General features: G+C 35.4%; 1 protein-coding gene across 4 annotated transcripts in view; it reads left to right on the plus strand.

Annotated features, from left to right (window-relative positions):
• Positions 1 to 11,294, plus strand: part of Cfap69 (cilia and flagella associated protein 69) — a 49,735-nt gene extending 38,441 nt beyond the window's left edge. For 3 of the 4 annotated variants that reach the window (XM_048339973.1, XM_048339975.1, XM_048339974.1), the window contains exons 18-23: positions 2,495 to 2,632; positions 3,159 to 3,235; positions 4,659 to 4,856; positions 6,629 to 6,715; positions 8,539 to 8,643; positions 8,781 to 11,294. In XM_048339973.1, the coding sequence (XP_048195930.1) occupies positions 2,495 to 2,632; positions 3,159 to 3,235; positions 4,659 to 4,856; positions 6,629 to 6,715; positions 8,539 to 8,643; positions 8,781 to 8,951 (776 nt within the window). In that variant the 3' untranslated portion in view covers positions 8,952 to 11,294. The remainder of the gene's footprint in view (positions 1 to 2,494; positions 2,633 to 3,158; positions 3,236 to 4,658; positions 4,857 to 6,628; positions 6,716 to 8,538; positions 8,644 to 8,780) is intronic. The other variant, XM_048339976.1, reaches the window with a different exon arrangement.

The following is an 11,294-nucleotide window of genomic DNA, read 5'->3' on the forward strand; positions in this document are numbered from 1 at the left end:
TAAAAAATAATATTTAACAAAATAAACTCCAGGACATGGATACAGGGGTTTTTTTTGTTTTCCTTTCTTTTTGCCTTGTTTGTTGGTTTATCTGTCTTTTGGAGTGTAAGAGGAGACATAGAAATGGTGAGACAAAGGGTAAACAAATGCAGCAGTGATACTAGACACTATGTGGAAAAAGAACTATACAACTTGTGGGTGGGGATGCAAGGGAAAAACTAGGAGAGAGCAAGGGAAGGGGTGACATTGTCCATAAAGAAATGTACTTTTACCTGACTTACATAACTAACCTCTCCGTACATCACCTTTACAATAACAATTATTTTTAAATTTAAAAATATGCAAAGACTTTTGCCCCACTTTCTTGTCTTTCTTTTTGTTTGCTTGTTTGTTTTTGTTTTTTGCCATACCTGGGGCTTGAACTCTACCTGAGCACTGTCCCTGGCTTCATTTTCTCCAGGCTAGCACTGTACCACTTGAGCCACAGTGCCACGTCTGGCTTTTTCTATGTATATGGTGCTGCGGAATTGAACCCAGGGCTTCATGTATATGAGGCAAGCACTTTACCACTAGGCCATATTCCCAGCGCCCACCGATTTTTTTTTTTGGTGGTCCTGGGGCTTGAACTCAGGGTCTGGACTCTATCCCTGAGCCTCTCTATGCTCTAGGTTAGGCCTTTATCACTTGAGCCACAGCGCCATCTCTGGCTTTTTCTGTTTATGTGATACTGAGGAATCAAACCCAGGGCTTCATGTATGCTAGGCAAGCATTCTAACACTAAGCCATATTCCCAGCCCTTTCCTCACTTTCTAAAATTCTTTCACAAGTGCTTAAAGAACTTACCAACACTTTGTGTCAATAATTGGAAGCAACTTGATAGCACATTTATATTGTTGTAGAATGTCCCCAAAAGTTGTGTTTGACTTCATTCTTTTTTTTTGGGGGGGGGGCCAGTCCTGGGGCTTGGACTCAGGGCCTGAGCACTGTCCCTGGCTTCTTTTTGCTCAAGGCTAGCACTCTGCCCCTTGAGCCACAGCGCCACTTCTGGCCATTTTCTATATATGTGGTGCTGGGGAATTGAACCCAGGGCCTCATGTATACGAGACAAGCACTCTTGCCACTAGGTCATATCCCCAGCCTGACTTCATTCTTTACCTCAAAAACTAATAATACTTTATAAGGAAATTTAATTAGATGTCCTGCTTTTAAAAGTGCATTCAGGAACATTTGTCTACCAATAAAGTTTGGGAATGTAAACAAACTGCTTGGAAGCAATTTTTACAATATATCATTAATAAGTGTTTATGTAACTTACTTTTTACATGAAAGAATATATTGTTTGCTAATAAAATCAAGTGTTCATAGTTTTTATTACCTAACTTTACTGAGGCTTAGTGTCAGAATGTATTGTTCTCTTACAATTTTCATAATACTACATTACATTTCATGAAGCCTTCAAGATTCTTGTTGTTTGGTTTTGTTTTTTTGCCAGTTCTGGGGCTTAATAAACTCAGGGCCTGAGCACTGTCCCTGGCTTCTTTTTGCTCAAGGCTAGCACTCTGCCACTTGAGGCACAGTGCCACTTCTGGCTTTTCCTATATATGTGGTGCTGAGGAATCGAACCCAGGGCTTCATGTATACGAGACGAGCACTTTCCCACTAGGCCATATTCCCAGCCCCCCTTCAAGATTCTTAGTGTGGAAGACATCCCAAGACGGCTGGAATGAGCTGTAATGCTGCTTCCCGTGGCATATCTATGTCATGTGCTCCTTTTCTTTGCCATATGTCTTTTCTAATAAACTTTCCTATCACATTTAAAAACAAATTCTTATTGTGATCTACTTTCTGGTGATAACTATCTTCAATCTGCTTTTACTCTGAATTTTGATGAATATCATCATAAAGTAGCTTTTATATTTGTAGTGTACTACTGAAAACAAAATTGAAGGAGGTGACATTGTTAATCTGACATTTTCTTTCTGGATCTCAAAATTTTAGAAGCTGTTTGCAAAAAATTCCACATCCAATGAATAATTTTGTAATTTTTTCATATTTATGCAAGTAATATAAATTAAAGCTATACGTGTTGCCACAGAGTATGAAGGAGAATTTCTGTTTATGTGTTCAACAAAACATGGCTGTAAATGTAGCTCAGTATTAGAGGGTTTGCCTAGCATGAACAAGCCTCTTTATCTACCAAGGCAAAAAAAAAGTGAGGGGAAAAGTTAAGAGGAGAAAGGTAAAAAAATATATGTATATATGTGAATATATGTATATATATATATATATCACTAGATAGACAGATGGATAGAGATAGATAGATAGATAGATAGATAGATAGATAGATAGATAGATAGATGTAGATAGATGGCACTGTTTTCCTATTGTAATGTTGTAATACAGTTTATACATAGACCCAAATGTGAGGATTAAGTATTTACTTACTTTCATTTCTATCTGACCCTTCTATATTTTCATGCTATCTAATGATTAGATACAAAGAACCCTCTATTTACTAGTTTTCAAGAAGAGCAAAGAATCATGCCACTGCCTGCTAACTGCCCATCCATTGCAGTTATGGATGTTGCTGAGAATATCAGAGCAAAAATTTATGCTGTTTTGAGCAAACTAGGTAAGATGCTACCTCTGATCCCCTGTGTTTCTGAGCGTTACCGCACACTGGTGTTACTTTGGAGTCCATTTCTCCATGAATCAACCTCCCTGTTTGCAAACAAATGCATTGTCTCCCAATATACAAGCAGCAATTTAAAAAAGTTTCCAGTGTGAAGCCAGGACTCAAGACATAGTTCAGATGTTTAGGGTTAAACATTAGCATTCTGAATCACCTGAGTCTTTTATTTTGTTTTGGTTTGGGTTGGATTTTTTTTAAGTCTTTGCTTTCATTAAGGAAAAAGGTCTGTGTTAAACTTGGGCTTCTAAGAAAGGTCTTTAACCACAACATGAAAAGGATGATTTATCTTCTAAGGGCTATAGATAAGGATGATCTGGCACAAGTTTTTTGTTATAGGAGGATCTGACTTTCACAGAAAGTTTTCATAAATTAGGATTATATCAGAAGTAAATGTTTACATTTATTTTTATGATAAATATGTACTTCTTGGAACCAAAGTGATTTTCTCCTTATAAACTTGGTTTAGATTTTGAAAATTTACCTGGTCTATCTGCTGAAGATTTTGTCACCCTCTGTATCATACACAGATACCTTGATTTTAAAGTAAGTGTAATTTTAATAACTTTACTATTAAAATATATTATGGCAGAAAATAGAGAATTAAAATATAGAATCATAACTGTGTACATATGCTTTTTCATGTGTAGTTTTATTTTGCTTTATATCCAATGCTGTTTAAAAACATTAACTTGGTCTGCGGTCATACCATCCTGAACACGCCCAATCTCGCCTCATCTCGGAAGCTAAAAACATTAACTTGGTATTTTTCATGGAATAAGATGTCATCCAAGTATGAATTTATGAAAGAAGATAATATTCCTGACATAGAGCTGTTCAGGAACCTAATAGGAACTTACCATATAATTTCTTTTCTTTGGAGAACATCAGGAGTTAAAATAAAATATATAACTTATAAAAGGCCGCTTATATATTATTTTTATCAATATATTATTAATCATTTCACCAAATTCAGTTAAAAGAAATAAAGTTGATTACAGTCTATATTTTTATCAGTAACTAAATGCTTTTGGAGTTCTAAGAAAATCTTCAGTAAATACCCTCTTTCTACTAACATTAGTACCATTATTTTAGCATTATAAATAAATAAGCCCCTATTTTCTAATGACAACTATAAGTTATCAAATTGTTAGCTGCATAAATACTTTTCTAGTTTTAAATACTCTAACACATTCATATCAGACTATGAGTGAAGCTATTGGCAGATGGAACCATAGAGCTAACAAGTTAAAATTCAATTGTGATTTGTCTTTGCTAGGGGAGGGCCAGTGCCCTATTTCTCTGAGTCACCTGAATGGGGTACCAGGAATCCTTATGTGCATTCTCCTACCAGTTTAGCTTGACCTAGCCTTCAATGGGGATTTAGGAAGGAAAAGCAGCACTAGTTTAAAAACTGAGACTAGCCTAGACTAGTGGTAACTAACTAAACAAAGCAACTATAATATTGAGGGCATGGAGTATGGCAGGGAACTAGGCATAGGTGATAGTGCCCTATAAATGAACACATTGAATCACTGAAAAACATTTTGTAATCGACTCTTTTTCTTTTGGTGCCAGTTCCAGGGCTTGAACTCAGGGCCTGACACCCTTACTCAGCATTTATGCTCCCAGCTGCCATTCCAGCATGTGAGCCACACCTCAGGCCCAGCTTTTTTTTTTTTTTTTAATTTGTTAACTGCAGATAGAGTCTCACAGAATTTCTTCCTGTGCTGACAAACCATGATCTCCAGATTGCAGCCTCTGATTAAAGGTGTAAATTAAACACTTGATAAATAACTTCTGAATACTCAAGTGTGATTAGTGCCTAAGTTATTCCCAATTTACCTACCTTTCAATATTTAATTAAAAAGCTTGAATGTTAACAGAAATGACCACCCGCTTAAAGGAGAAGACCTAATTGTATCAACTATTTTTGGTTAATTTAATTTTGTAAAACTCTGTTAAATAGGTTGGAGAAATATGGAATGAAATATATGAAGAAATAAAAATGGAAAAGTTAATACCAGTCACTTCAGATAGAACAATTTTGGAATCTATTACAACAGCATCACACAATATTGGAAAGATGGTCGTTTCTTTGCAAAGTGAAATGATTGAAAGCCAAGCACGTCAAGATATGCAAAATGAACAAAAAGTATATTCAAAAGTAAGTTGCAGAAACCATTAATTCTTTGAAGCACAGGATACTAATTTCAAACTGTAATATATAGGACATATTTTCCTTACTTGTGAATATCTCAGGCTGAAGTTATTTTGTTTAATACTTACTGTCAGTGTCTTCTGGAAGTTTTAAAAGAAACCATGAAGCTAAGAATTTAAGATATAATTTATATGTACAGTACTGTTATGGCATCATCATTATTATTGTTATATTTCTATAGTCATTTTAACAGGTAAAGAGAACGCAAATCACTTCCATTTTCTGAAATGTTCAACAAGGTTCCAAAAACTATAGCCTATTTAAATGTATATGTATAACTAATTCTGTATGACCATTTATTTGAATCTGCATCATAACTTCATGAGAGTGAAAGTTAGCCCTATTTTCTCATTCTTACTAGTTTGCAACAAGTAGTCAAATTTATCCTCATCTCAGTGCCAAACTACAAATCAGAGAAAAACTGGTCTCTGACTTTATCTAATCTGTAAAGGCCTATCAGGAGCATATCAGTTGTTTGCCTAAAGGTACAGGAGCAGGAAAGTGAATGTATCATTTGTTTTTGAGAAGCTAAATGGTCTCTTAATTTGAACTTGCCCATAGATATGGTGATATAGATTCTTCACTTCTGCTTTGTGATCTTTTATGAATACAATTAAGTACTTTACACTCCTTTTGGTGATTTCCAAAGTATGCCTGATCTTTTCACATAGACTATAAATATCTATATCTTCAGCCTAGTAGGAACAATGTGTCCACCTATGGATTCCTCTCCATCTTATACTCTTAGTTATATGAAAGTTTTACTTCCTAAAGACTTTTATGCTCATAGCTGGTACTCTACTACTTGAGCCATACCTGCACTCTTACAACACATTTTGTGTGTGTGTAAATCCTGTCATTTAACCTATGGTTTGTCTTGAAGTGCACCTTATACTGCTTTTTACCGTTAGTGCTTTTGAGTGCCAGGATGTTTGACATAGTAACTAAATGATGTTGATTATAATAGGTAACCTGTTGAGAATACATTTTGCAGTTCATCAGTCACTTCTCTAGACTACTAAAATGACAAATTTGAAATTGACAAAAGTGCCTGCTATGATGCAGACATTAATTAGTAGTTCTACCAATAAAATTTTGTCTAAACTAATTGTCAGTGGCTAGCAGGGAATCTCTTTATTTTTTCCTGTAAATTTACTGTTAAATTATATATTTAGTTTACTTTGGCTTGTAATACCTTCATATATGATAATCATGTAAAGCAATCAGTCTTGCTGAGAGTTATTATTAAAATAGCAGTTATTATTAAATAGCAGGGCACTGGTATCTCATACTTGTAATCCTAGCTACTCAAGAGTCTGAGATCCTAGGATTGCAATTTGAAGCCAGCCCAGGCAGGAAAGTCCATGCGATTCTTATCTCCAAAACACTACAAAAAGAGTCAGAAGTAAAGCTGTGGCTCAAGTGTTAGAGCACTAGCCTTAAGCTCAAAAGCTCAGGGACAGTGCCCAGGCCACCAGCAAAAATAAAACACACATACATATATATGTATGTATATATACACATATATATCAGTTTTACATTATTTTTATGAGAAAATAAATTTCAGCCATTTAATGAGATTTTAAAAAATTAAGTTGTGTGAATACTTAATCCTTTTTTATAATCAAACCTAAAATTTATCTTAGAAAAGTAACTTCTCCCAGCCACTTAGTATTCTTTTATCAATATTATAACCCTTGATTATCTTTCTATTTCAGATACAAGGTACATACAAGCAAAGAGAACTGGCTAATAAATCATGGGAAAACTTCTTGGCTAGGACATCTAATATTAAAACACTAAAGGTAAGATTTAAAAGTTATTATAAATAGCCAGCTCTTCAGAACAGATGTTTTTTCAAAAGAAGTATCTATTTACTATTTTCTGATGGCTTTTCTGTGGAAGATACACATTAGATCCTCATGTGCAATTTAGGTAAGCCAAACTGCATTTTCACAGTCACAGGAGAGGATACTTTGCATTTGGTTTGGGAAGACAGAGGAAGTGTAAGGGTGTTGTTGTTCATGTCCAAGTAAAGGAAGATGGTAGCCAGGAATGTGCACTGCTTTCCATTTTGTATGAGCAGGAATGTGCACTACTTTTCACTTTGAATCTTCTTCCTCAACTCTTTCATTTCTGTAAGAAAGGTCTTTCCACTTCTGTGTCTCTCTAACCCTCCCAAAGACAGATAAAGGAACAAACAGGATGAAAAGGAAACAAAGACATCAGCAAAGATTAAAAAAAAACAACTCTTGTATCCATTTTCTGGAGTTCATGTCCATAAATATTATTTTATATGATCAGATGCCCATAAGCACTTTACTGTTCATCTCCTAAGAATATCCTCCTTTGGTCTCATTGTGTATGATTGCCTAGAGTCCTGAAAAACTTATCATATCTCAGTGTCTTTTAAGTGTAATTTCTGCATATCAGAGAGAATACGAGCCATTTGTCTCTCTGACCTTGGCTTACCTCACTTAACATGATTTGGTCTAGTTCCATCCATTTCACTGCAAATGGCACATTTTACTCTTTCTACTGGATGTGTAAAATTCCATGTGTATAGGTACCACATTTTTTAGATCCACTCATTTATTGTGGGGCATCTGGGCTATTTCCATATCTTGGCCCTTGTGAATAGTGCGGAACATGGATGTGTAGGTGTCTTTATTATATCCTGGCTCTTGATGCTCAGGTTGATGCCTAGTTGTGGTTTGGCTAGGTAGTAGGGAAGACCCATGTTTAGTTTTTTGAAGAATCACCAAACTGCTGTCCAGAGTGGTTGGTTGTGTTAATTTACATTCCCACAAACAGTGCAATAGGGTTCCTTTTCCCCCCACATCCCTACCATTTTTTGTTCAAATTCTAAATGTTGGCTAATCTAACTAGGGTGAGATGGGATCTTAAGAGTTGTTTTGATTTGTATTTCCTTTATGGACAGTGATAATGATCATTTCCTCATGTGTTTCTTTGCCATTCTTACCACTTCTTCTTATAAGTCTCTCTTTATTTCCTATGACAACTTAGTGATTCATTTATGGGAGTGGTCATTTTTTGAGTTCTTTGTATAAACTTGATATTAGGCCTTTGTCTAATGTATTGGGTTTATTCCCAGACACTTTTTTTTTAGGCTGCTGCGAATGGGGTTGTTTTCCTTATTTCCCTCTCTGCTTATATATTGTTGATAAACAGAAAGGCTACTGATTTGTGTGGGTTCATTTTGTGTCCTGCTAATTTGCCTAAGTTATTAATCAGTTCTAGGAACTTGTATGCCTCCTATTTTGAAACATTCATGGTTTGATATAAATTTAGCATTTTATTGAATTAATGTGTTAACTAAATCTGACTTCCTTAAGACCTGCTTTACTCTTTGCTCACATGTGACTATTACCTCAGGAAATCACCAGATTAGTTTTATAAGTTCCTGATATCTCTTTACTGCCAAAGGATCCAATTTAACACTAATGACTATCTTCTTTGCCTAAATGCATAAATGCAGACAAATCCAGGACAGCCTAAAAAGTAGCAAAAAGAATCATCGAAATGCAACTTTATTCTTTACATGTAATTAGTAATATCTGAGTGAATGCTTTCAAAACAGCTATTTCCTTTCTAACGTAATCCTCAGAAAGCAAAGAAGCTTCAAGAAAAGGCTATAGAATCTTCCAAATACAGTGAAAGACCACATAATGCAATATGTCATCGAACAGTCATTAAAGGCCTTAACACAACGGTAAGATTCTTTTACTCCACATATTTTTCTTATTATGAAGTTTAGGCCCTCAACATGTTATTTCTATAGGATGACTGTCTTCTTTCCCTCACTGAGACTTTTTAAAGATTCTTAGCTATTTACTTTTGCTTTTTTAGGTATCCTCTGGTCCGGTAGTAACAGCGGAAAGTACTCCTGTCCGATTACTAGGAGGCCCTCTGGCTGATACAGATATTGCTCTTAAAAAGCTTCCTGTTCAAGGAGGAGCCTTGCAGAGGGTGAAAGCAGCCAAATCTCTGAATGAGCCAAAAAAGAATATTCCTACCTAATAAGAGACATTAGAGAAATAAATTCTTGAAATAAATTCTGCTTTTAATTTTTAGGAAAATATATATTTGTATACAAATGTAAAGCAAATATTTTAGAATAAATTATTTTAGTAAAATTCTACAAACAATATAATAAGGACATATAGATTATTTTTTTAGAATATCAACATATAATATTGGGCAAGTTGTTAGAAAAGACTGCTAGTTCTCTCAACTGAAACCATACTCACAAACCCTTTCGGATTTCAGTTCTCCTTCTATAGTATAGACTTTATAACCTCTCTCTTTCTCTCTCACTCATATATGTATGTGTGTATATATACACATATACACATATCTGAAACTATCATAGTCTATAAGCATTGTTTTTTATCAAGGGACTACAGCTATGTTAGTGGAATCTTTTTCTTTTCTGGCTTCTGGTTTACATTCTCTCAGGTTCATACCCAGCACAGAAGAGTCTATGACTGTTTCTCAATCATTTTTGCAACTGGCTATGCATTATGGAACCCTTGACTAGGTAGCTACATGCCACTCTTGAGTACCTCCTTATGGCACTAGTCAAATTGGAGCACTTTCTACATCTGAAGCCAGAAGCAGGCCAAACCACCCAGAATGTGGAGAGAAGGGGAATCGGGCAATCAAGGGACTGTTATCAGAAGTATATACATGTACTAGACAACAACAAATATGTTGGTCATGGTAAAATAAGATACAACTGCTGTACAAGGCAAACCTTAGGAGCTAAGCAGTAACACCAAAAACACACATATGGTTTTAATCTTAATTTGCAAATATAGAAAGCAAAGCCTAATGTTCATTCCTTAATAGGGAATGAAAAGATAGAAAGGGAGGAGAGATTCCCTTCCTTTGCTAGTTAAGGTATCTCATCAAAGAATAGAAGGTAGGTGCCATAAGGCTGGATGCATTGCAAAGTGTCCATGTCTCTGGGTGTCGTTGTGACATTTCCACCTCTTGTCTTCCTCACCATCAAACCCTTCCTCCAGACAAGAAATCACAGAGTTGAATTCTTATCTAGGGCATAGACAGAGAAAAACCTGTTGTTTTCTTAGTCAGAAAAGTAAGCTGGAATTTATTTCAACAGCATAATGGTATAGGTGTAACAACTGACTCTCTAGGGGAAAAGCCCTAGTTTACAGCGTTTGCTCATTTACATGGTGTAAATATCTCACTGTGGCCAAAATCAAGCTACCGATGTGCTATTGAACACAGAGTTGGGAAGAGAAAAGAATCCACTCTTATCATCAGATAGCAATGGGCTCCACTGCCCCACAAGGCCCACTTCCTTTCCCTTCCCTGTCTGTTTTTGTCTCTTCTGGCAGTTTTCCACTCTCCTCTGTGAAAAGGGTAGTGTCTTCAATAAGAGACAATATTTTATTTCTGATTCACCTTTAGCTGGTGGACTCTCAGCCTGGCCGAGCTGTCCAATCCCTTTGTGGCACACAGGGGTAGATATGTATCATATCTTTTGGGGAGTGGTTATAACAAAGTAATTCAAGAAGGAGTATAGCTCAGCGATAAGCTGATGCATATATACATACATATTTATACATATACATGTGCATTTATTTCTTCTTGAATTACTTTGTTATCACCACTCCCAAAAAGATATGAGAAGGCCAAATTTATTCCTTCCCTTCACCAGAATGATTAACTATAAAGATTTTATGTAAAAGTTACCAAAACAGAAAAAGTATATAGATTGAGGCATGCCCAAGAATATACTCACACAAAAAGTACATCACCTGGAATATACCCAGAATTGATATGAAGTGTCCACAGTTAAGAATCTCTACCATGTACAGAATATAACCTCTTTCTGACACTCTTAAGTTACCTATAGAGAAGGTAGAGACCCTACCTCATCTTGGTAATCACCATTTGAGTAAATAAGTTATTGGGTGTAATAGGGGCCTCAAGTCCTAGCAGTCTTCTCCTGAAATTCTGCAAATGCAGCAAAATGCTGAGCTCAACATATGGAATCCATTTGATTTCATATGCTTAAGAATCCTCCCTTGATTAACAAGACAACACATTTTCAATCTAGAAATTAACCCCCATAATCTCATTTTATTTTCTACCTGATTGTTAAATTTTTATACATAACAGTTATGTGAAATGTTTATAAAAGAATGCCAAAACTAATATTTCATTGTGGTTCATGACAACCAGTTTTTGAAGCCTAAAGATGATCTATCTCCTGACTAGAGTAGCTTTTATCTAGCTTTACTAAAAATATCCAAACATTTCTGGAGTTCTTATCACCATAACAAAAAGTTTTCTGCACTTTGTTAATAGGCTGCTGAGATTCTATATATTGAA

The sequence above is a fragment of the Perognathus longimembris genome, chromosome 2 (assembly GCF_023159225.1).
Source record: "Perognathus longimembris pacificus isolate PPM17 chromosome 2, ASM2315922v1, whole genome shotgun sequence".
NCBI classification, from domain to species: domain Eukaryota; kingdom Metazoa; phylum Chordata; class Mammalia; order Rodentia; family Heteromyidae; genus Perognathus; species Perognathus longimembris.